The 26,332-nt window shown below is 46.1% G+C and overlaps 1 protein-coding gene across 1 annotated transcript in view; it reads left to right on the plus strand.

Moving 5' to 3' along the window:
* Window positions 1–358: 358 nt before the first annotated feature.
* Window positions 359–26,332, plus strand: part of SIAH3 (siah E3 ubiquitin protein ligase family member 3) — an 81,584-nt gene continuing 55,610 nt past the window's right edge. Inside the window, exon 1 of the mRNA XM_059684635.1 lies at window positions 359–617. Within this exon, the coding sequence (XP_059540618.1) occupies window positions 483–617 (135 nt within the window). The 5' untranslated portion in view covers window positions 359–482. The remainder of the gene's footprint in view (window positions 618–26,332) is intronic.

Raw genomic sequence — 26,332 nt, forward strand, 5'->3', positions numbered from 1 at the left:
CTTTGGAACAGGCTGTTTTACTATTTGGAGGTTGAAACGCTTTAGGTTTTTGCCAGCCCATTAAGAAAGGCTCTTACGTTAAATTAAGTCAATTAATAAATGGAGACACATTAAGCAATCAATTTTGTCAGCCGATCTCCCCAGCATTATGTATGGTTGGCTGTAATCACAAGATAAATGCAATGTGCTGATCTATGGTAATGTTCAATAATACATTCTCCGCCAGGCTCAATTCATCAGGGAGTTTCAGTAGGAGAGGCATTTGTTATTGGCTGTCTCTGCACCTCAAGGATAACACTTCTGTCCTTTTGATTGGCCGCCTCACTGCTGCAAGATTCTAACCATCTTGTTTTGATGATGAATATGAAGGCTCGCTGAGCCGGTCTGGAGCGGAGTGTCTCAGCGGCTGCGCTCCTTCCAGAGCCCAAGGACTTCCAGCCGCGTCGCTGCCTTCCTGTGCCAACGACCCCCCAAAAGTTGTGATGCTTTTCTTTACCCAGTGCTTTGGAGCTGTGTTAGATCTCATCCACCTCCGCTTTCAGCACTACAAGGCTAAACGGGTGTTCGCCGCCGCTGGCCAACTTGTCTGCGTCGTAAACCCCACGCACAACCTGAAGGTGAGCTGCTCTCTATGGTTTTATATTCACGCTGCTAGGGTTCAAGTCCTTTCTCCTCCCGCGCGTGCACCGAGTGACCCTCCCGCGCGTGCACGGAGCTCCTGGCTAAGGCTGTTTCGCTGGGTCCAGGACCGTGTTTGGGACTCAGAGGCTGGCTCGCTCCTTCTGGCTCTCTAGGTGGCTTGGTGCTTTCCCCGCTGACTGGCCAGAACAGCTGGAGTGATGGGCTAGCTTCTTTCCCCCAAGCGTCAGCCCAAGAGTTTGGTGGGGGTCAGAAGTGGAGGTTGGCGGAGGCAGGGATTAGGGGGCGTCCCCGCCCCTCTCTCTCAGAAATTTGTAGGCAAATGTTCAGTAGACAGGGTTGAAAAGTTGCCCAGATTGCAGCCTGTCCCATGTGTTTGCAAAATCAGGGAAGCACATGGGTTTTGGAAGCCCCCTCGGGCTGCCACTGAAGTAACGGGGCAGAAACACCGGACAGGGACCTGGAGTTGGTAAGGGGGCGGGGGGGGGGGGGCTCTGTTTTCCTTGTGCTCAGACTCGGCTTGAGTGAGTGAGCATAGGTGTGAATGAGAGAGAGAGAGAGAGAAGAGAGAGGTCAGGAGTTTGTGTTTGCTTCCTGTGAGCTAGATGCCTCACCCCACCCCGCTCCCCGCCCCCTGGCACCGAGGACTGGAGGAGGCAGATTCGCTTCAGTTGTACCATAATGAAACCGGCTCCGAGCTGCTGTCTGAGTCACCGCAGGCGGCTGCGGGCGCTGTGCTGCCTGCGGCCGCCCGGCTGCGCGTCTGGCGCCGCTGCCTCTGCATTTGTGCCTTCAGGTCAATGCTCTTTAGAAGAACAGCCGAAATATGGGATTCTGGAGGACCGCACCACATCCCCGCCAAGAATGACGGGGAAATGAATCAAGAGCCACTAGCTGGGAAGACCGGAAAGCAGAGCAGTAGTGGGGGAGGGGGGGCGGGGGGGCGGGCAGGTAGCTGAACTCCCGAAATATGAAACAGCCATCATGACTCCGTGCTAAAATAAATGATGGACTCATTGGGAGTTGCCCTCACTATACCCAGGGCTGAGAGAGAGGGGGAAGGGCACGTCTGTAGGAAGAATGTGCTGGAATAATCTCTATGAGGACAGATCTGTTATTCTGACCACTGACTCATCTTGTGCAGGAGGGGAGTTGCTTGTTGCTCATCACTTTATAAACTCCCAGAAAGAGTTAGACTCTTCTCGGTCAGATCACTGCAGGGCAACGCTGGTGGGTGCCTCCAACACCCGCCCCCCCCAATATCTGCAAGTCCCTAGAAGGGACAGCTGCCTGGAGCCCCTGGGGCCAGTCCTGGAGTTTTGCAGTACCCAAGCTGTGGCTAACACCATCTCACGCAACCTCTCCCTCTCTTGTCCCCGTGCGCGCTCTCTCTCTCTCTCTCTTCATTTCACTATTTCTTTTATGGTTTAGTTTTATAAATGAGAACTCACCACTAGTCACCCTTGGCCAAGCAAGTGTATGGTGTACATATTAAAATGTGATTCTGAATTCCATTTCACGGCCACTTTTGAGAGCACATTCAAACTCCCATTATTTTGTCACTTTACATTAGTTAGTTCCCTGTGGCAAGACATTTTGTTTACTCCTGTTTTGCATTTCAATATATTTGAAAATTGTTTATGAGATTTAGCTTTCCCAAAGTTTGGATTTCTGTGGCTCATTGCCTACTGCTGCTGATGGAGGAGCAGAGGGCGCTCAGATCTTGGTGTGGGGTGGGTGCAGTGCATTTGCGTATATTTTTCAGTGATGTGTGCCCGGATATAGACAAGTAGTTCTGCTGCCTGCGTCCAGGAGTCCAGAGTCAGGTTGGAGGCCATGGGTCAGCTCTGATGAGCTGTGTGGCCTCAAGACTCAACCTCTCTGAACCTTTCAAGATAAATGTACAGATTCCTATCCTGCCTCCTCCGTGGCTCTGTGAGGCTGAAAAGAGGTACTAAAGGTGGATGTGCTTTATAACACTCTCCTTCAAAGAAATTATGTTATTGCATAATATGTAGGGATTCATCGGGAACTTCAAAAGTTGTCACTTAAAGCCTTTAGTCGACTTAGAAATGCTATAAGCAGTAACATAAAAATAGGGGACATATGCTTTGAGAGGCTACTTTCCATGGCTCACTTTTTCAAATACATTCTCATTTGGCTTTCCACGTTCCATAAAAAACTACTTAAGAGATTGGCTCAGATGAGCTTCACTGCAGGTAAGCAAAGCAAGTTGAGTGCTGCTAATGCAACCAGAGGGTGCAGCAGAACAAACGAGATTCACAGAGGCCGTGCCAGGCAGAGGCACCTCTGCAGCCCAGGCTGCCTCCGTGGAGATGCAGGTAACACCTTGTGCTCATCCACGATCCAGGTGGTGCGTCAGGTGCATATTACCTGCTTCTCAAACCTGAGGTTTAACAGTCATTTGCAGAGCTTTTAAAGGACCAATTCCACAGGCGCATTGCTGCTCCCATCACTTATATTAAAAAATACATAAAACCTCAAAAGAAAAGTGCTCCTTGTAAGCATTAATTTCCATAGACAGACCACAGAAATATGCCTAGGATATAATAAGCTCTGATCCAAATGGGGAAAAATTCTTTCAAAGAAAAAAAAGCTGTGGCAATGTTAACCCAGAATAGCTATTGATCTGTGGTGCTTCCCCACACTCTGTAGGACACGCTGGTACCTGGGTTGATGACTAAGGACACAGGGACTGCAACCTCACTTTCAATGTTCTAGGTGGCACGCAGCCACCTAAGAGGGCTGGGAAAACTGTGTTTTTGGCTTTGCTTTCTTTTGTGGAAACATTTTTGCCTTTCGTCCTTTCCTGGGATTTCCTGATAATGCTGACAGTATTTTAGGGCCTGAGGCGAGTGCTGAGTTATAATCAAAATTCATTTTCTGAGCAGAGAAAATTGTGTATTTATCATGTTTGTATAGGTCACCTTCATTCTCAATCTTATTATGGCAATTACTTAAGTAACCTGGGATTCCTTCGAAGCTGATATCTTTCCTTCTAAATGGAAGGCAGAAGACTTCCCAGGAATGCAGACACCCTGGTTAAAGTCATTTAGCCCCTTAATCCCATCCTAATTAAAAGAGATGTTTAGTGTAGCTGGCCTGGAATATGAGGGGCCTTTGCTTTAAGCAAGTCCCAGGCAGGGGAAGGATCTATAGCAGAGCTGTCTCTGTGGAGTGCAAATGACACTGTTTGTCTGTCTCTGCCTGCAGGGAGGGCTCCCTGCACAGGCGATGCCCCCACTTCTCCTTCCTATGAGATGAAAGTGACCGAGGCCAAGAAGCCAGTGTTCTTGGCTGGCGGCCCTCTGCTTCTTCATTCACAGCGGCCCAGGCTGGCTCCAGTGAGGGCTCTGGTCCTGGTCTGGATCCATCACTCCTTTCTCCCTCATGTCTTTTTCTTGTTTCCAAATCCAAAGTGCCTTTCTCTCCTAGCTCCTCTCCCATCCACCTTAGCTGCTTCTATAATGCCTGCCCTGGGCACCCCTCTCCCTTCCCCCCATCTCCAGAGGTGCCCTTGGAGGGATGGACTGGACTCGGGCTTCCTGTGGTGCTGAACCCAGACTTCTCCAGGGAAGGAGCTGAGGTGGCGGCACAGCCCCTCTGGGGTGGGTCAACAGCCTTCCCAAGCAGATAGTAGCTGAGCTGAGGCCGGCTGGGCAACTTCCTCCTCTTACCCACAGCCCCTGATAAACCAGTTCCTGAAAGAAGGCTAGTCAGACGCTTTCTGAGAAACTTGCAAGAGGCCCTTGTTAGTGTCAACATCATTGCTGAGACCCTAGGTGTCCTCCCCAGCTTCCAGATGTGAGGGCTTAACCTCCCCACCTCTACCTCTATTCAGCCTCCCCAGAGCTCTTCTCTATTGTAACCTGTTAACCTTGGGTTTACCCACACGCACACACAATAGTGGGAGGGGCATGGGACAGTAATGACTTTAAGTGCCAGACAGATACTAAATAGAAACTTAGGGCATTTTTAGTACCATTACTTGAAGCAATCACATGCCTTTCATTCTAAGACCAACCTATGTGGATGAAGTATGTTGAGTGACGGTGGGGTGGATGTGGGGTCAGGGGGAGGTGCATGGAGGAGGAGGAGGATCATCGAAGGAGGGAGCCAAGAAGAAAAGTGTGGCAAAGCCAAACATTGCCCCTACTTTTATGGAATAATCTTCGGAAATCCCATGGGCCTTGGGGCTTTCACTAACTCTGCTTGATACAGCACCGCAGGCAGCCAAATGAGAACTGAAGACCTGAGCATTGTTTTTAGAAATTTAGAGGCGGCCTTTGGAGTGTTCAGCCTGAATATCTTATTAAAGCAGTTAAAGGCTCCAACAAGATTGTTTAATCCTGTAGTTACTCAGTTCTTATTGACATAGCCACCTCGGAGGGCCCCATTCTGAGTTCTCTAGGAATAATACCACCTTCCTTCTGCTGTCCAGGCTTGAGCCTCCTCACAGCTCATTAGCACCTTCCAGGGCAGGAAGGATAAGGAAGAGGCAGGAGCCAGTGGTGCTCACTCCAGGAGCTTAACTCTAAAGCCTTCCCTTGCAGCCTCTTCTAGCCCTTTGGTTTCTGTGAATATTGTATGATATTCTACTCTGTGGGCTCAGAGCAGTCATGGGGCTTTTCTGGTTATAGTAATTGCAAATGAGACTCTTGAGTCACATAACTGGATGCCCTGAGTCCCGCGCAGTCATTTGGTGACTGCTAATAATGGAGTTGCAGAGAAGGCTGAAGCTGGCCTGAAGATGAGGTGAGTCGATTACCTCTGTACCACATTTACCCAGCAGCCCCAAAGCAATTTTTTAAATTAAATTCATTGGGGTGACATTGGTCAGCATGAACATATAGGTTTCAGGTACAGGTTTCTATGTTACAAGATCTGTATATTGTACCATGTGCTCATGACCCAAAGCCAAATGCTCTCCTGTCACCTTATATTAGAGCCTCCTTTGCCCCCCCCCCCTTCCCCCTGGCATCACCATAGTGCAGCTTGTGTTCATGAGTTTCAGTTTTATATGAGTGAAATCATATAGTTCTTTGCTTTTTCTGACTGACTTATTTCACTTAACATAATGTTCTCAATATGCATCCATGTTGTTGCAAATGACGCTATTTCATCCTTTCTTATGGCTGAGTAGTATCCCATTGTGTAAATATACCACATCTTCTTTATCCAGTCCTCTATCTTGGGACACTTTCTTTGTTTTCGTGGCTTGGCCACATGAATAATGCTGCAATGAACATAGGGATGTATATATAATTAGGAATACATGATTCTGAGGTTTTTTTGGGTATATTCCCAGGAGAGAGATTGCTGGCTCATATGGTAACTCTATTCTTAATTTTTTTGAGGAATCACCAGACTGCTTTCCATAGTGGTTGTACCAGTCTACATTCCCACCAGCAGTGGATGAGGGTTCCCTTTTTCTACAATCTCTCCAACACTTGTCATTGCATGATTTGTTGATAATGGCCATTCTAACAAGTGTGAGGTGATATCTCATTGTAGTTTTGATTTGCATTTCCCTAATTGCCAGTGAGGTTGAACATCTTTTCATATATCTGTTGGCTGTTCATATGTCTTCTTGGGACAGGTGTATTTTCAGGTCCTCTGCCCACATTTTTTTTTGCAGTTGTTTTTATTTTATTGATTAAGGTATTACATATGTGTCCCTATCCCCCTTTCCCACCCCCACTCCTGCCCACTTTTTGATTAGGTTGTTTGTTTGGTTGGTTGGTGTTGAGTTTTTTGAGTTCTTATACATTTTTGAAATTAAACCTTTGTCGGAGCTACTGTTTGCAAATATCATCTCCCATCTGGTTGGCTGCTTTTTTGTTTTGTTGTCAGTTTCTTTTGCTGTGCAGAAAGAAGCTTTTTAGTTTGATATAGTTCCATTCATTTATTTTTGCCTTTACTTCCCTTATCTTTGGGGTCAAATTCATAAAAGGTCTCTGCAATCAAGGTCCATAAGTTTGGTACCTATATTTTCTTCTATGTAATTTACTGTTTTGAGTCTTATATTTAGGTCTTTGATCCATTTTGAATTAATTTTTGTACATTGGGGATAAACTGTAATCCAGTTTCATTCATTTGCATGTGGCTTTCCAGTTTTTCTAGCACCATGTATTGAAGAGATTATCTTTACTCCATTGTGTGTTTCTGGCTCTTTTGTCGAAAATTATCTGTCCATATAAATATGGTTTTACATCTGGGCTCTCTATTCTGTTCCACTGCTCTGTGTGTCCGTTTCTCTGCCAATACCATGCTGTTTTGATTATCATAGCTCTGTAGTATAATTTGAAGTGAAGTAGCGTGATAACTTCAAATTCGTTCTTTTTTTCTCAGGATTGCTTTGGCTATTTGGGGTCTTTTGTGGTTCCATACAAATCTGATGATTTCTCATTTTATTTCTTTAAAAATAGCATTGGGATTTTGATGGGGATTACATTCCCAAAGCAAATTTTATGGAACTCCGTTAACCATGGTCCCTCAAGCTTCAGGGACTGTTTGGAAGAAATTAGAAAGCAGGTACTGAGAGCTTTCTTTGAAATGCACAGAGAGATCAGAGTTATTTGGATGGCTTCCTTGGGATGAGGCTGAATATTTTTCTAGCAATTAACAGTAAGAAAAAAATTTAACTGTCTGGGAATATATTTTACTCTTAGCAAAGTCATCTTGTCTCAACCAGCTCTGTTCCCCAAAGGGAAAACTTGACCTATTTAGACACTGATGTCACACGGAAGGGGTCAATCTAGAGAATGGAGACCTGTCCTCCTATGAGGGTCTGCAGCTTAGGGAATGATGGGGAGAATGTCAGAACTGGGGGGTTAAATCGTATTTTACAGTCGAGTGAATTGAGTCCAGAGAGGGGAAGTGACTGATGTTAGTCTCCTATGGCTGCTGTAACAAATTACCACAAACTGAGTTGCTTCAAAATCAGAGAAACATATTCTCCCACAGTTCAGGAGGCTAGAAGTCCAAAATCAAGGTGACAACAGGGCCACGCTCCCTCCAAGGCTCCAGGAAAGAACCTGCTCCTCACCTCATCCAGCTTCTGGTGGCTCCATTGTTCTTTGTCTTATAGACACAGCACGCCACTCTCTGTCTCTGTGGTCGCATTGCCTTCTTCTCTTCTCTGTGTGTCTGTCTCATAAGAATACATGTGATTGCATTTAGGGCCTACCTGGATACTCCAGGATAAACTTATCCTCTCAGGAATCTTAATGTAGTCACACCTTTAGTCATATAAAATAACATTCACTCTTGCCACATAAGGTAGTACGCACATGTTCCAGACATTAAGATATGATCCATTGTTTTGGAGGGCCACCATTCAACCCAGGACTTTTGCAAAGTTAACTTATTTCCTGACGGAATTGGAACCAAAATTTAGGCCTCCGAGTGACAGACCTACATTCCCTGCACTGTCCTGGGATGCCTTCAGATCAGCTCTAACTAGATGGCCCTGCATTGGTACATTCTGTGGAAGCAAAAAATCACAGGAACTCTTCTGGTGCCCCATCATCAGTCTGCCCTGGGCCAGCAGGATGACCCCATGGCTGTACCCCACACTCAACCATTTCCCTTTCACCAGACCCACATTTTCTTAGCAAATTGGAACCTCTACATTATCATCCCCCCTTATTTCTCCACCTTTCCCATAAATCTTCTTTCTTTTTTTTTCAAACTCTTTTAAAAATAATACAATTTACATGGATATATACACATCATATATTGAAAATCAAATGATAACCAGATACATAGTGTCAAAAGCATAGTGTTTTATATTTTCCCCTGGTGTATATTTTATTTATTTATTTTAATTTTATTTTTCAATTACAGTTGACATTCAATATTATTTATATTATATGGTAGTTTCATCTATCTTGGTGCAGATTTTCTAAACCCACCAGCTTAACAGGGAGGGAAGCAGTGGGTGGAGGGCAAAACCGGGGCTCTGGGAGAGACTGTCCTGAATTCCAGTCCAGGCTGTGCCACCTGCTGCTGATGTGTGACTTTGAACAAATGGCTCGGCCTCTCAGAGGCTCTATGCCCTCATCTATAAAAAGGAGACAATAATGCCCACATTTTGTGGTGGTTGTGAAAATTAAACGAGCTCACATAAGGAAAATGTCTGCCATAGAGGAGAGTCTGTAAAGAGCAGTTATTGTCCACCAGGTCATTATAATGAAAGCGGCTCCTCAGAAGCTGGTGTCCACTCCCCAGGATCCCCGCTGGCTGTCTTTCTCTGCGGCCTGCCTCCTTCTCTGCGGGCCCCAGTGCTTGCTGTTCCGTGGTATGTAAATTGCCCTTGGCCTTGAAGAGAATTTTGAATAGAACATTGTCTTACCTTACATAAAAGTTGGATTTGTCCTTAATGCTAAATTTCAAAGAAAACTCTAAACTCTGCTTGGGTTCTGAGTCCAGCAGCCCATTGGGTCTCAGGAGAACAGGGTGTCTATGTTGGGACAGCAGCTGAAGAGTGGAGTCCCCTGTCATTCACAGGCAGGAGCCAGCCAGGCAGATCAGTCCCCTTCCCCACCCAGCCTGAAACTTGTCCCTCATGACTTATGCATGATTTCTTTTCATTAGCAGCGGCTGAGTGAGCACATGGGTAGGACTCTGTGAGGGGGCTCTGATCCGGAGGCTGTGGATCTGAGGCCCAGCGACACCACTGAGATTCAGCGGGGAGGGTGGAGGTTGGTGGGCAAAAACCACACGCTCCCTGGAAGACTGAATATTTCTTTCTGCCCTTCAGTTCTTTCTACCTTGAGAAGTAGCTTTGATCTGAGTGGGGTGGAGATGAAACAGGCGCCAGTGCTCAATGGAGGCTGCAGTCCTTGGGGAAGACCGCTGACTGCTTTCCCCGCTGACTGGCCAGAACAGCTAGAGTGATGGTCTAGTCTAGTTTCTTTCCCCCAAGCATCAGCCCAAGAGTTTGGTGGGGGTCAGAAGTGGAGGTTTTTCTGCGCCAAGAAAATTCCTGAATCCCACTATCATCAGAGAATTTTACAAAGTCCCAGGCTAGGCCATGGGCCTGAGTCCCCTGCACTCCAATCTGAGTTGTTTCTACACGCATTCACACACACACACACACACACACACACACACACACACACACACACACACGCTTTATGGTAATTCTGAGAAGCCAACCTCTTTGGACCCAAAGTGATCTCCAAATAGCAGTGCAAGATCACGGGATGCTAAGCCCGGTGGAGGGGGGAACCTGGTCCCCAGCACTGAGGAAGAAAGACTAGGGATGAACAAGAAGACCCTTCTCCTCCACCCAGTCTGTGATGGGTCACTCCAGTCTCAGGACAGAGGCAAGGGAGAAAGTAGGCCTGGAAAAGAAGAGCACCATTCTAGCTAAAGCTTGAGTATGGTTGGTGGAGTCAGACAGATCTGGGTTTGAATCCAATGCTGTCATGTTCCTTGAGTAATGCCTTTGACCTCCTTGAGCCTGCACTTCACCTGTAAAATGATTGTTGTGAAGATGAAATAATATGTGAAGTCACCAAAGTCAAGTGCTTAGTATTGCACCTAGCACATAATAAATACTCCATAAATGGTCGCCACCATTGCTATTAAGTGGAGTTCCTTAGAGATATTACCTGATGCACAAGATGTGGCCAAGGTTCTTTAGCCCAGGTTGTATGGGTGACCAAATTTTTCCTCTTCTAACTGGGTGTTGGGGACAAGGGAAGGAACAGATCTGTTGAGTGACCATGATTTTGAAACATATATGTTCAAGCTAAGATAACCGGAGTGATGCTCTAGTTCTAGGTTGTATTCTAACAGATGCAGTCCAAAGGGATGAATCGACTTGCCCAAGGTCACAGTGATGAGGGGCAGAATCCATTGTTTCATCTGTACCACCACACTGCCGGGGGCTGGGGCATTGGTTAGGGACACTGCCTTTATAACATGACCCATGGCAGTGCTAGACATCTTCACTGGGGGTCCTTGTGCCCAGGAACTTGCCAGAGTATAAACCAGTGGGGTAACAGTCGGCATTCAAAAGACAAATATTCCTTGTGTCTCTAGTGCTGGCAGAGATAGGGATGCGGCTCCAAGTGCAGTTACCAAAGCCACAAAGCTAAAACCCCAGACTTTTGAATAACAGGATGGATCAAGTTCTGCTACAAATGCTACATTTTTTTCTTGAGCATGGGCCCAGGATGAAAGAGCATCAGAAAATGGATTTGAAACTATCCTATGGTTTTTAGCCAAAGAACAAGGTCCTTGTGCGTAATCCAGAAGTGTGGTCTACTGGAAATGTCAGTTTTCCTTGCAAGATGCTGTATCTCAATCATTTATTGGTCCTGTAATGTATATTTAATCACACATCCATGATTAGTAGGGAGCTGTGTGCTGCAGGGCTGTCTCCAGCTACAGCATCAGGAACTCCAGCCAGGAAAGAGTGGCCTGTGGACAGGATAGGGCAGGCCTCCCAGGACAAAACCAGAGGGTGTCCTCTATGGAGGAGAAAAGCCATTGCAGATGGTGTTTGGAGAAAGAAGATGGGGTTAGCTTGGCATTTGCAAGGTCCCACAGAGATGGAACCAATGCAGATCAATAATAAGTTTTTAAAAGGCTGGCCAGCAGGTCTAGCCATCTGCCCAGCTTTGTAGACAGCCCCTCAGCCCCTCAGCTTTAACTTCTACAACCTGGTCAAAGATGTGCTGGGAAGTCTGAGGCAAGCAGCCACTCAGAACTCAGGCTCCCTTTCTATAAAAAGGAGTATATTGTGACTTATACTAAGGTAAGCTGACTACACATGCTGAAACCCTCCAACAATAGTTTTCTAGTGTCTCAGTTATGCACACAATAATAATAATGATGATAAGAACAACTGCAAAATGACTACTCTTTACTGAAAGGCATGCTATGTGCAGGAACTGTATTAAATGCTATGCATTTGACTCCCACTAGGAAGTGGTATATTATTTTCATTCCCCATTATACAGAATATCACAGCAGCTCAATGTCATGCAGCTCTTTGTGGCAGAATCTTTTAAATTAAAATTCTGTGCTTTTAAGCACGTATTGCTATGTCATCCCTTAGTGTTCTCTTCTCACAACAAACAAGTGAGCCAACTTGCTTGGCTATAGGTCTAATACTGAGTGTATTATACTAGTATTTCATTTAAAAATACCGATCTGGGGTTCTGACTTATTCACCCTTGTGTGCATATATACATCAAACACACACTAGATGCTCCAGCTGCTGGTGGATGACCCTGGGAGGCATGTTCTAGGCTTCTCTGAGCTGCCTGTGAAAGCAAGCCCTGTGGTCTACAGCGGGGACTCTGTTCTCTCCTCCTGCTACCTGGAATCACCTCCCAAATAAGTCCTACATCCAAGTCCTTATCTCAGTCTCCCTGGGGGAACCAAATGAAGACTACATCTGTGTGTTTTATTAGCCAATGTTTATGGAGAACTTGCTAAGTGCCAAGTGCTGTGCTAAGTAATTTACCTGAATTAATTGCCTGTTTAAAAAATCCTCAGAATCATGCCATCAGTCTATCCCCACATTACTCAGGAGGAAGCTGAGGCGTAGAGAGATTAGGTCATTTCTGCAAGGATGCATCCAGTGAGTGGTGGTTTTTAACCTCTATGTTACGCTGTCTCTCCCTCTTCATCACAGGATTGGTTATCTAGAAGCTTCTACAAAGAGCCCAACTGTCCAAATTCAGGCTCAATAAAAATTATGATTTGCATACAATACTTGACAGAAATCTTTGCAACAACTTTACCTAAATGCTCAACTCAAAATTATCCTGCAGAAAAGGAAATTTGTGACCTATGGCTTTTTAAAAAAATGAGTTACATGGTTTGACAGCTGGACAGACCCTCTGAAACTAGCAGTGACTCCAAATCTGGGGCGGGTGATTGACTTGTTTCTCGATGACAATGGGAGCTCACTGAGGACATCAGAAATGCAAATGCTCTCTGAGCATTGGAACAGGATTAAACAGGTCACTTTTTCTTTGAGAAAAGAAGAAAAAGAAAGAAATCTTTTCATACTAAAGCAAAAATGTGCTTTAAGAGAACATGGCTCTTACCATGTCACACCTGTTCTCTGAGAGATCCATAGGCGTTTGAAATTTCCCTTCTCATTAGCAGCCATACTTTTGTGTAAATTAATTTTTTAAAGCAAAGAGGAAAACATTTGATGACTATTTTCTACCTAATTTAATTCAGCCTCTAGTAAATCCTTCGCCTAATGCCCTTCAAACATTTTCTCTTTCCAAAACTGCTGTGGGAAGAACTGAGTGAGAGAGGCGTCAAGGTGAGAGGGGAGCTTATTGGAGGAAAGTGGAACGATGTTTGTGAGGTTTGTTTCCAGTTGTGCAAGCTGGAGAAATTCAGGCGATGGTTTATATTGACATCAGAGAATGTATAAACACTTAGCCAGGAGCTGTGGAGGGAAGTCACCAAAGTAAAGCCTGGAGTTAAGACTCATCCAGCAGTCCGGACATCTGGAAAACATCACACAGAGCTGCAGTGGGCTCACAGGGGACACTGAAGTGGAAGGAATGAAAGGAATTCTGTGAGGGAAGTACCTCAGACATGGGTAATGTTCCATCTCCATCATTCCCAGTCTCCCACAACACCTGCTCATCCCAGTGCCCCTGGGTGTTGGCATGGAGAGCAACAGGGCAGGCTCTGGCACCATGGGCACCTCTGCTGTGCCCATGCTCTGCCTGGCATTCCCACAAGAAGGAGAGCTGATGAGCACATTAAGAAGCTGCCTCATTGAAGCCAAAGTGATACATCTGTTTATGGTAATTAAATAAATGCCAATTGGACTCTTCTCAGTGTGCTTACTGAAGCAAGTGCCAGATACACAGGGCTCTCCAAGAATCCGAGGGAAATTAGAAGCAGAAAGGAGAGCTCCCAGGCACTTACTAACCAAACATGGAAAATACTTGGCAGAGGAAGTGTTCTCAGAACCAAGAGGCTAAGCTTTTATCTGCAGTCTGGCCCAGTCCCGTGCGGTCTGGAACAGTCCTTTAACCTTGGCTTCTCTGTCTGTCAGATGAGAAGGTGACTCTGCTGCCTGCCTCTCTCTGAGGTGACCTTGGTGTGCAGTGATGGGTCTTTACCATTGGCCTTATCTACGTGCTGCCTCTTTTCAAAAGGGGTTTGAGGCAGTTTACAACAAATGATGGACTGACAAGGTAAACAAAATGGAAGTAAAATGGAGAATGTAAGTAGATTAATTGTATAGGTGTAACCCATTTATTATGGGTGACAGAAATTTAGCACAAAAGTGAAACTCCATGTATGTGCTTTAAACACCTCTCAGTGTACTGGGAAGATCATGACCTTTGGGCTGAAATGTGGCTTCTAATTTAGTTGTATTTATAAGTCCGTGACCCTTGACAAGTTACTTAACCATTCTGAGCTTCATTTTCTTTGTCTATATTAAGACAGATAATGTGAAGTTAAGGAGGCGTAAATGTGACAAATACAGTATATGCAAAAGCACCTAGACCAGTGCCAGACATATAGTAGGGCCCTTGTAAATACTGATTCCTTTTCTTTTCTTTTCTTTTCTTTTTTTTTATCACTCCTTCCCTTCTTCTCTCTGCTTTCATTTTTCTTTTCATTTGTTTTCCATCTTAAATAAGGAAATCTTCAGAAAACACTTCAGACATTATTTGATTAGTGGGTTAGAGGGGAATCTCTGGGTATGAGAAAGAGTTTGAAATTGTGAAAGACGCTTTGCCAAAGAGGACATAGAGAGGGCCAATAGACATATGAAAAGATGCTCAAAGTCAGTAATTATCACAAAAATACACATTTAAAACACAGTGAGCCCTGGCCAGTGTTACTCAGTAGGTGGGAGTGTTGTCCTGTACATTGAAAGGACATGGGTTTGATTCCCTCTCAGGGCACATACCTAGGTTGTGAGCTCAGTCTCCAGTTGGAGTGCATACAAGAGGCAACCAATTGATGTTTCTTCCTCCCATCAATGTTTCTCTCCTTCTTTTTCTCTGTCTCTCTTCCTTCCTCTCTCCAAAATCAATAAACATATCCTCGGATGAGGATTAAAAGAAGAACAAAGCCATAATGAGATATCATCTCACACCTGTCAGAGTGGCTATTATCAATAAATCACAAACAAGTTTTGGCAAGGATGTGGAGAAAAGGGTACCCTCATGCACTGTTGGTGGGAATGCAGATTGGTTCAGTCACTGTGGAAAATAGTATAGTGCTTTCTCAAAAAATAAAAAATGTAGCTACCTTATGACCCAGCAATTCTACTTCTAGGAATATACCTGAAGAAACCCGAAACACTGAATCCAAAGACATATGCACTCCTATGTTCATTGAAGCGTTATTTACAACTAGACGCCCAGTACATAGATTCGTGCATCGGTGGGTCCCTCATCCTGGCCTGCGCCCTCTCACAATCCGGGACTCCTTGGGGGATGTCAGACTGCCAGTTTCAGGCCAATCCCCACAGGCCAGGCCAAGGGACCCCACCGGTGCACAAATCCATTCACCAGGCCTCTGGTATGCTTATAAGATCTTTGGTTAATCTCTTCCCGCCCTTCCCCCTTCCCTCTGAGATTCATCAGTCTGTTCCATGTTTCCATGCCTGTGCATTAAGTGTCTACCCCCTTGGTGGTCAGTGTGCATCATAGCTACTGGTCAAACAGTCAGATGGTTGGATGGTTGCTTAGACTTTTATATATATAGATAGCCAAGATTTGGAAGCAGCCCAAGTGCCCATCAGTAGATGAATGAGTAATAAAGCTGTGATACATTTACACAATAGAATACTACACAGCTGTAAAAAAGAAGGAAATCTTACTCCTTGCAGGATGGATCTGGAGAGTATTAAGCTAAGCAAAATAAGCCAGTCAAAGAAAGATAAGTATCACATGATCTCATTTATATGTGGAATCTAACAAACAAAATAAGCTAACAAACAGAATAGAAACAAACTCAGAGGTACAAAAAACAGACTGACAGCTGTCAGAGGGGAAGGGAGTTGGAGGTTGGATGGAAAAGGTGAAGGGATTAAGCAAAAAAAAAAAAAAAAATCAAACTTCATAGACACAGTTAACAGTATGGCGATTACCAGAGGGAAACAGGGGTGGGGGAGGTAGAAGAGGATAAAGCGAAGATAGATGGTGATGGAAGGAGACTTGACTTGGGGTAGTGACCACACAATACAATATACAGATGATGCATTATAGAATTGTACACTTAAAATCTATAATATTTTATTAACCAACTAGAGGCCCGGTGCACAAAAATTTGTGCACTCGGGGCTGGGGGGTACCTTAGCCCGGCCTGTGCCCTCTCGCAGTCAGGGACCCCTTGGGAGATAACGACCTGCTGGCTTAGGCCTGCTCCTGGGTGGCAGAGGGCAGGCCCAATCCCTAGGTGCAGCCCCTGGTTGGGTTCAGAGCAGGGCCATTTGGGGATTTGGGGCACCGCCCCCTGTCATGCACAGAGCAGGGCAGATTGGGAGGTTGCGATGCCACCCTCAGTCATGCTCAGGGTAGGGCCGATTGGGGGGTTGGGGCACTGCCCCCTGTCACACTCAAGGCAGAGTCGACGGGGAGGTTGTGGCGCCACCCCCTGTCACACACAGAGCAGGGCCAATCAGGGGGTTGGGGCGCTGCCCCCTGTCACGCACAGAGCAGGGCCAATCAGGGGGTTGGGGAGCTCCCCCCTGTCACGCACAGAGCAGGGCCCATCAGGGGGTTGAGGAGCTCCCCCCTGTCACTCACAGAGCAGGGCGGATAGGGAGGTTGTGGCCCCACCCCCTGTCACACACAGAGCTGCAGGGCGATCAGGGGGTTTGGGCGCTGCCCCTGTCATGCTGATCCCGGTGCTGGGAGGCATATTACCGTTTTACTATATAGAATAGAGGCCTGGTGCATGGGTGGGGGCCGGCTGGTTTGCCCTGAAGGGTGTCCTGGATCAGGGTGGGGGTCCCCACTGGGGTGCCTGGCCAGCCTGGGTGAAAGGATGAGGGCTGTTTGCAGCTGGTCACACACCCTTCAGGGTGGGGGTCCCCACTGGGGTGCCTGACCAGTCTGGGTGAGGGGCTGAGGGTTGTTTTCAGGCTGGGACTGAAACTCCCAACTGCTCCTTTTTTTCTTTTCTTTTTTTTTTTTTATTTATTCTGGGCCAGCTTTAGCTCTGAGGCTCCAGCTCTTAGGCCTCCGCTCCTGAAAGCAGGTATCTGGTTTGTTTCGGTTCTCGAAACTCTGTATCAACTCCAGCTCTGAGATCCCAGCTCTGAGATCCCAGCCGGCTGAAAGCTGGTTTCTGGAGTTTTGTTTAGTGTCTGTATTTGTTACAGTGTTTGAAACTGCAGGCTCAGAGGCCTGCAGCTGCAGGCAGGGAACGTTGGAGTCCTCCGTCACTGAAGCAAGCAAGCCTCATGTTAGTTTCAAGCTGCCTGGCTGCCGGTGGCCATCTTGGCTGACAGTTAATTTGCATATCTCCCTGATTAGCCAATGGGAAGGGTAGCGGTCGTACGCCAATTACCATGTTTCTCTTTTATTAGTGTAGATGTGATCCCAATAAATGTTATAATTTTTTAAAAGAAAATAAATATGACAAATGCAATTTCCTCTTACTCTCTAAGGTCACATGGGTATGTCCAAGCAGGCAGGATATGGTGTCTGCAAACTAGCCACTGGCAACTGGTTGGCATTAGGGACAGGCATCAGTAGGAAGCAGTCCACGTGGTCTCAGCTGTGAATCCTGTCTTAATAACCCCTCTTTTGTGTGAGAATCAGCCCTCCTCATTCTGCCTCACTGGTCCCTCAGCCTGGCCTGCACCCTCTTGCAGTTGGGAGCCCTTGGGGGATGTCCGTCAGTCGGACATCCTTAGTGTTGCCTCGGAGGTGGGAAAGGCTCCCACCACCACCACTGTGGTCGCCAGCCGTGAGCCCAGCTCAGGGCTTTTGGCTGAGTGGCGCTCCCCCTGTGGGAGAACACTGACCACCATGGGGAAGCTCCTGCATTGAGCATCTGCTCCCTGGTGGTCAGTGCACTCATAGCGACTGGTGTTCCACCGTTCGGTTGATTTGCATAATAGCTTTTTATTATATAGCATCTGTGTCTCTGTAAGACAGTGAGTCTCCCAAGGGCTCTGTGTCCCCAGGCCTATTGCACATGACTGGCACATAGTAGGTGCTTAGTAGATGTGGATCTAGTTAATAATTGGAAAGCTCAGGACCATGAGAACAAGGCAAGAAAGTGGGAGAACCAAGCGTGTTGTCAAGACAGAGGCACAAGAACACTGGAAAAGACAGAGCCTGTTTTGGGAAGCCTGCTCTTCGCTAGAAACTCTCTATGAGGAAGACAGTCAGGTTACAAAGCCAGAGCTAGACAAGCTGTGAGACTTAGTCTCAGATTCCCAGAGCCCTCCTGTCTTAAGACAGTGTTGGGTATCTCGGCCTGGACTAGGACTGGGCTCATGGTTGGAATCAATGAGATAGGAAGGTGTAGTGTGTTATCAAGTGTTGGGCTCAGAAGCCACACTGCTGAGTTCAACTGCTGCCACTATCAGTCCTATAACTTTAGATTTGCAACTTAGCTTTTTAATGTCTCAGTTTTCCCACCTGTAAGAATATATATATATCACCCTAATGTGCAAATAGACTGAACTTTGGAACAACTGAACAATTGAACAACTGGTCGCTATGACGTGTGCTGATCACCAGGGGGTGCATGCAGAACATGGCAGGTGTCAGCAGCAGGCAGCAGAGCACAGAACATGGCAGGCATCAGCCGCGGCAGGATGGTGGAGCATGTGAGTGGAGGCGCCAGACCAAGATGGGGCACTGGTTGCTGTCATCAGGTGAGCCTCTGGTGGTTACCGAAAATTCTTTGCTCCTGTGCACCATAGTCCCACCCAGCACTCACACCTGCTGTCGGTGTCGGCCCCGCTCGCACCCACAGCTGGTGCTGGAGCCACTGCTCGCACCCACTGCCAGTGCCCAGTGCCGGTCCTGATTGCTCAGCACCCTCAGTGGGTGCAAGAGGCGGCTGCCAGCCCCGATCACCCCTGAGGGCTTCTCCACCTCCCCCTGCTCCTGAGGGGTGATTGGGGCAGCAGCTGACGCTCGCACCTGCTGCTAGCACCAGCCCCAATTGCTCCGTGTCATCAGGGGACTGGGGGCCATGGCGGGAGGGGCCGGGTGGGGGCACGGAGGATGGGCCAAGACCCGCTGTTGTGCCCACCGCAGCCTCGTGGCCCACATTTCCTTTCAAAGTGCACAAATTTATGCACTGGGACCCTAGTGATATAATAGTAGTACCGACCTCCTAGGTTTGTTGTAAGGACTAATTGAGTTAATATAGTAGATTGCTTGAAACAGTGGTTGGCACAGAGTAAATGCTACATGGATGCTAGTGATTATTATTGCTGCTGCTGCTTTTATTATCATTACCACATGTGAGGCACACTTAGTCCATAGTTCCTGACAGTGATGCAGGGACAGATGAAAGAGGAATCTAATGGTCCTGGATTTTACTAACTGTACTAGTAATATATAGCTGCTCTAACTTTAACTGGTTAGGAATTGATCATTTGAAGATTAGTTCCCTAGATGCTGTCAAGAAATGTTATAAGTTCCACTTTTTGAGAGCCTGGGAGCAGTCACTTCCACAATGGTGCCAAACCTTGACTTTTTAAGAAACACAGGTTTGGGATTGGTTTGCTGGTGCATTCGAATGAATCAGAGGCTTTGTGGCTTAGGGGCTGGGGAATCAATCTTCCTCTTTCCGTCTTTATAGTTTGTTTTGTGGACTCTCAGGCCTAAAGAGGACAAAAGAATATTAAAAAGCCCCTGTAGTTGTTAAAGGAAACTTCCTGTTTATTTTCTACTTTTACAGTATTTTCCATTTTATTATAAAAATATACACACAGCAAAGACTGTGTCAGTCATTGCTTGGCTCTGCTTGCATTCAGTGCTTGCTCTTGAGCAGCTTTCTTTGCTGTTACCATCTTGACAAGTTCCTTATATTGTTTCACGCAGTCCTTCTTTGTTCTGCCAGGCACCGCATCTGCTATTTATCCCCAGATTTCAGGTGTATTTACTGGGTACATTTCCAAAGCTTATTCCAAAAGCTCCTGTTCCTCTGTTGTCCAAGGCATGAAACCCGCATGGACCTTCAGATCTTTCTGCAGGGGTTGCAGTGTCTGCTTGGGGCACCGCTCCATGCTCCTTTTAAATGCATCAAAGCACTTGCTATGTGCCAGATACACTCTTCCAATTACAAGTATGAATCCACTTAGTCACCAAAATCACCCCTGTGAAATATAGCAGTTACTGCCACCACTGTATGATGAAGAATGAGGATAAGCTGTGTGCTTACCGCCACACAGCAGTGTGTGGTGAGCCGGGATTGTGAGTGGACTCAGGAGTTGGTCATAGTTCCTCCCATGTCTTCCCATCCCACCTGTCCAGGAACCCTGAGTAAAAGCACAAGAATGTAAGAGGCCTCTCCAGCCCAGGTGGGTGGAGCTGCCTGCCTGTCCCGGAGTGTCCCCCTCAGAGAAACCCTGCCTTCCCTGCTGGAAGGAAAGGGGAATCCCACAAACCCCACCAGATTCCTAGGGCTGACTCCAAGGAGCCCAGCTTTGGAAGGGAGGTTTTGCTGCACACAGACACTGAGCTGAGAACCCCAGGGGATAGTCTCCCTGAGGACGGGACAAGGACACTGTCTCAGCCATGGGTCCTGAGGTCCCAGGGAGCCCTATAACCTGAGAGCCCTCTACCTCCTCTCCCCTCAGTTTCCCAGTTCTTTCGGATGGTCCCCAGTCTCAGAACACAGGGGGCGTGGGGCCTGGGGCTTTCTCCCTTTTCTCCAAGCAAAAGGAAGACGCCCCGGGGGCCTATGGATGTCAGTGAACAGGTCTGTGTGATTGCCCAGCCTTCACTATTGGACAGCATTTTCTCTCCCCTGACAGAGATAAATGTTGATAACTCAATGATAATGAAAACATTGTAAAGTGCCAAGCACAGCATGTTTAGTTACAAAAGCCAGGAATAATTGCTTCAGCCTTGCTGCTAAGAAAACCAGCTGTTGAGTCCAGGATAATTCTAGTAAGAAATTGGCATTCAGGGATTAATTGTTTAGAATATAATGACTGCTACAACCCAAACTAATGAGAACAGAAGGCAGTTTCCAATTTGAATTTCAGGAATGAAATAGGCTTCACCCGGCAGGCTGGTACAGAAAAAAAAAAAGAGAATGAAGGGTCTTTATTTATTTATTTATTTATTTTTACCTTAGTACTGACTGGGCAAAAAAATAAGAAAGCATTTTGCAAGAACAGGTTTTGAGAAGGCTAGCCAAAGTCTGTGCAGATGCCTCAAGAAAACGTTTGACAGATTCTGAAAAGCCTGGCTAAGCTCTGCCCAGAGACCCTGAGCAGGTTTGGGTAGCAAGGCAGGGTGGGTTACCACCTACTGGGGAAGAGGGGGCCATAGCTGGGCAGACTCCTCCCTGACCTTCAGCTTTGACCTTCACCTCCTTTCTGAATCTGTTCCCTCCTGCAGAACCTGGATGGAGTGTAGAACTAACTCTGCCAACCTCAATGACTTATTGTATCACATGAGAAAATATCTGGCAAAGTGTTCCGTGATCTTAAATCCCAATGTGGGTGGAGAGCATTATTTGGATAAATTACCCCCTTTCTCACCCTTTAATTTGCTTAGCCCTGCCCTGCTCTAAAAAGGACTCAAGGCAACAAGCTTATTTTTTTCCTAATTTCTTATAGACCTCTGGACACACTTTAGAATAACTGTCATGGCAGGCAGTGGTTCAGGACCAAACCAGACCCAGGATGTTTTGCTTGCTCCACTGGACAGGAGCCTGAGGGCCTGGAGAGAGTAGAACCCTTGCCGGGTCTTCAGAGCACAGAATGTGCTATGGATAATGGGCCAGAGGGAAAGAAGATGGAGTAACCCATTAACTCATGTGTCTACTTATTGAGCTTCTGTTATGAGTGCATATTTATTTATTGAGGTCTTGCTATGAAAAGTGGCACTTTAATGGAAAGATTTAAAAAACCCTCAAAAGCTACCTACTTAACCAGTGCCTCATGGGAGAGGTCCCGAATTTTACACCAGCTTCCCAATTTTTATCCAGTTTCTTCACACTGGTACCCCTGCTTTCTAGCTGACATTGATGATATATGTATTGAACAGGATCCCCCTGAATTCTTTCAACTAACTAGAAGGCATGCTACTCAAAGTCCCCCTCCGCCCTACAAATGAGGACTCCCCAGCTTACGTGCTAGGCTTGTGTGGTCTTAGGAGTTCTGAGAATAGATTTAGACCTGATGCTCTTAGGATAAAGGCAAAGTCCATGGAAAACTGCAAGCATTGGCAGAACGTGGAAAACTTGTGCACTGTTGGTGAGAATATGAAAATGATGTAGCTGTTATCAAAACAGTATGGAGTTTGCTAAAAAAAATTTAACATAGAATTACTGTATGACCCATCAATTCCACTTCTTCTGAGTATGTACCATTGAAAATGGGCTCAAAAGGTGGAATCAACCCAAATGTCAATCAACAGATGAATGGATAAGCGAAATGTGGTCTGTATAAACAATGGAATATTATTCAGCCATAAAGAATGAAAATCTGATACATGCTACAACATGGATGAACCTTGAAAATATAATGCTATGTGAAATAAGCCAGACACAAAAGGACAAATATTGCATGATTCCACTTATATAAAATACCTCAAATAGGTAAGCTTGTAGAGATGATACATAAATTAGACATTACCAAGAGCTAAGGGGAAGGAAAAATTGGGACTTATTGCTTAATGGCAGTTTCTATTTGGGGTGATAAAAACAGTCCTGGAAATAATGATGGTGGTTGTACAACATTGTGAATGTAATTAGTGCCACTGAATTGCACATTTAAGAAATACTAAAAATAACCCTAGACAGTGTGGCTCAGTTGGTTGAGCATCGTCCCATGCACCAAGACACCACCTGTTCAATTCTGCATCAGGTCACATGCCCGGGTTGTGGGTTCAATCCCCAGGAGGGGGCATGCAAAAGGAAACCTATTGATGTTTCTCTCTCATTAATGTTTCTCCCTTTCCCTTCTGATCTCTCTAAAATCAATACAATTATTTTTAAAAATAATATAAAAGTAGCAACTTCTCTGATATATATATAAAATCATATATATTAAAAAAAACTTCACTTACAAAAAGGTAAAGTCTCCAAACAAAGCTGGGCATGGAAGGACACTGCCCAGGTGGCTTCACCCCACCTTCAACCACTTGAGGCTGGTTCAGCCTTACTTGCTCTCTCCCACCACTGCACCTTTGGAATGCTCCTCCACCTACCCAAAGTAAGCCTTGTCAGACCACCCAGGCTACGTCTGGTTCCTTGGTTATATGCTCTCAAAAACCCAATGTTCCTTCTCTTCAAAGTATAATCTCTGGCGGTGGGATATTTGAATGATGCCTGACTCCCCCACGATACATAACTACTGTGAAAACAGGGACAGTGTCTGTACAATCTTTCCATTTTCGCACCATTGCCCATAACAGGCCTCTGTAAATAAATCTATGCTGGAGGAAGTGAATTTGAGAGTGAAGAGAATAGTCTCTTGATTGAGACAGATGATCTCAGTTCTGTGGAACCACCCTTAGACCAGACAAGAGGGCATCCTAAGCCCCAAACTCTGCGGGTCTCACCTGGCCCTCCTCAGGGTGTGCCCACCCTATGAGGTAAAGAATCTGCAGCCCAAGTGAATGTCCTCCCTGAGCTCACACTTCCCTTTCCGGGCCTCTCTGGATGTACAGGGCTTGTCTTCTGCAGACCCGTCCTCCAAGGATTCACTGTGCCGCCAGCATGTGTGCCCCAGGCAGGTAGTCAGGGCTTCATTTTTGTGGAAACTGTGAGCAGAACTTAGATGTATAGGTTGGGCTGGCCACCTACATGTACCAGGTATGAGATGGAGCCAGAGAGAAAGGAAAAGGGGGCGTGACTATCTCCACTACCTTGTTCCAGAACTCTGAGCTCTCTAAATTCAAGGCTGGCCTTCTAACATGTTACGAAGATGTTTATGTACCACGATAGGAAGAAAAAGTGTATTTTATTTAACAGTCTGTTGGCTTAGTTTGTAACTCTGAAACATCTAGATAAATGTTTGACCTTTGCCCTGGGTCTCCCTAATGTTAGGGGGTGGCCTGCACCTCAGCCAGACAGGAAGGAAGTCCTCATCAAGAGGGGGAAATGGTTCTTTTGTTCTGAATTCAAAAGTTCTAAAAATATAGGGAAATTGCTATTCTAGATAGGATATATATATATATATTGGTGGCCCAGTGCATGAATTTGTGCACATTGAAAGGAAATTAATTAGAAGAAATATTTTAACATCACTACTCACCCTTTATCTATAATAGAAGTGTCAATCAAATTCACGATCTACAATGACAGATCAAAACACACATGTGCAATTGGCACCAGCAAGAGCTTTATATATGTATTGCGCATGCACAAGTCAACTTAGCCTTTTATAGATATAAAATAAACTTGCTTAATTAGACCTGCTTTCTGATGTAGCTAAACTTTTTCCAGCCCAGTGAAGCTCCCCAACTTTTCTTTCAGGTGATTGTCAGAAACACAGCAGTAAATATCAACATGAAGCAGATTATTATTGTAGATCATGCAGGGAGAACAAAGGGTGAAATATTTCACCGTAGCAGTTTGACTATATTCTGCACAATATAGTGTAACAACTTCAGGTTGTTGTTTTCAAGGCCCACCATATCTTACTTCTTTTCAGTCGAGTCAAGTTTCTCAGCTTCCTAAATCTGTTTTCTGGCTAATGAAAAGAAAATTGGATTCTACCAAGTCTCCTATCTACCTACTCCAGGACTTCTGTGAGGATCAAATGAGATGAGGCATGGGAAAACGCTTCACAGACATTTTGTTAAAGTGTAAAATGTTTCCACCTGTGTTCCTGGGCTGAAGAAACTCCAAGGTGGCTAGTTGCTAGGGAGAGGAAGCCAGGCGTTGCTACGTGATGTCATTACCTGGTGCCCACAGCGACCATTTCTGGGCTGGGCTGTGGGCCACATTTTGCGCCATGGAGTATTGACAGCATTGGCTGCAATTTGGTGGGGTGTCACTCCGGGGTGGTGGTGGGGCCTGTGTCTCACTTGAGGGAAGCTGAGTGTTGGTTTGTCGGTGCCAGGTCCGTGGTGCTGGCCAGTGCACCTCATAGCAGCTCCTGCATTGAGCGTCTGGCCCCGGGTGGTTAGTGTGCATCATAGTGACCAGTCGGACAGTTGGACACTTAGCCTATTAGCCATATATATATATATACTAGTGACCTGGTGCATAAAATTCATGCACATTAAAAGGGAATTAATTAGAGGAAATATTGTAATATTGCTATTTTCCCTTTCTCTATAATAGAAGTGTCAGAGATGAAAGAAAATTAGTAAAATGTATATGAAAATCTTCCTCCTGGCAGAGTTTGGGGTGTGCCACAGGAACCAGAGTCAAGTCCCCACCCACCCACGTGCGCCTCGAAATCGCACGAGACCCAGACCCAGCCGGCCCCACCCCCATTGGGCTAGATCCAGACCCAGCTGGCCCCAACCCCCTCAAGCCCCGCTGGGTGAGGGGCATGGCCTGAGGTCTCCTGTCAAGCCCCACTGGGCAGGGGGCACAGCCTGAGGTCCCCCATCAAGCTCCACCGGGCAGGGGGCATGGCCTGAGGTCTCCTGTCAAGTCCCACCAGGCGGGGAGCACAGCCTCAGGGCCCCTGCCTGGCCTAGCACCACTCAGCCTCAGGTCCCTGCTGATTGCTCATTAAGGCTCATTACAGGAACTAGGCCTCTACTGTGTTATGGAATCCCTACCTCTGCTGTGGGCACAGCCATCTTGTTGTGGTATGATGGTCAATTTGCATATTCCCTCTTTATTAGACAGGATGATTTATTAGCAGGCCTGAGAGAGAGAGAAGCACACTTTGGTCTTCTCTGAAGAAAAAATAAAATACAGGAAGAGAAACAAGCAAGATTATTTTGCCTCAGACTAATTGATGGAGATAGATATCAAAAGAGGGGTGACCTGGAGAGGGGCGCGAGGGGGGAATGCCTGGGAAGGGCATGCGGGAAGCATCCAGGATACTGGAAGTGTTCTATATCTTGATCTGAGTGGTGGTTACTGGGTAGCGCACACGTTTAAATCCACTGAGCTGCACACTCGAGATTGATGCACTTTACACACAAGCCGTTTTTGGAGGCGGTCAGCTTGGGCTCACCAGCTCTATATCTGTGAGCAAGTTACTTATCCTCTTAAACCTCATTTTGCTCAACACACAGAGGGGGAGATCAGCACTTCTACCTCACAGGGCTGTGGGAAAGGTGAGAGGAGTCAGTGCTCAGTCAGTGGTGGTTCGTTGTCATATTAGCTACATTAACCACTATTCAATTAGGTATGTAAGCTGTTGCTTATTACAATGCTTAAAACTGCTAACCTAAAAATAAAAACACCTTTCAAAATGAGAGGCAAATAGCATTTATTTGAGATCAGTCAGAATAGGTATTCGGGAACCATTAATTCAGACCAAAGTGGGAATAATGTTCCAATTAGGAGGCAGAGGCAAAGGGTGTTTATGAGAACG

Source organism: Myotis daubentonii, chromosome 2 (genome assembly GCF_963259705.1).
Source record: "Myotis daubentonii chromosome 2, mMyoDau2.1, whole genome shotgun sequence".
Taxonomy (NCBI): Eukaryota; Metazoa; Chordata; class Mammalia; order Chiroptera; family Vespertilionidae; genus Myotis; species Myotis daubentonii.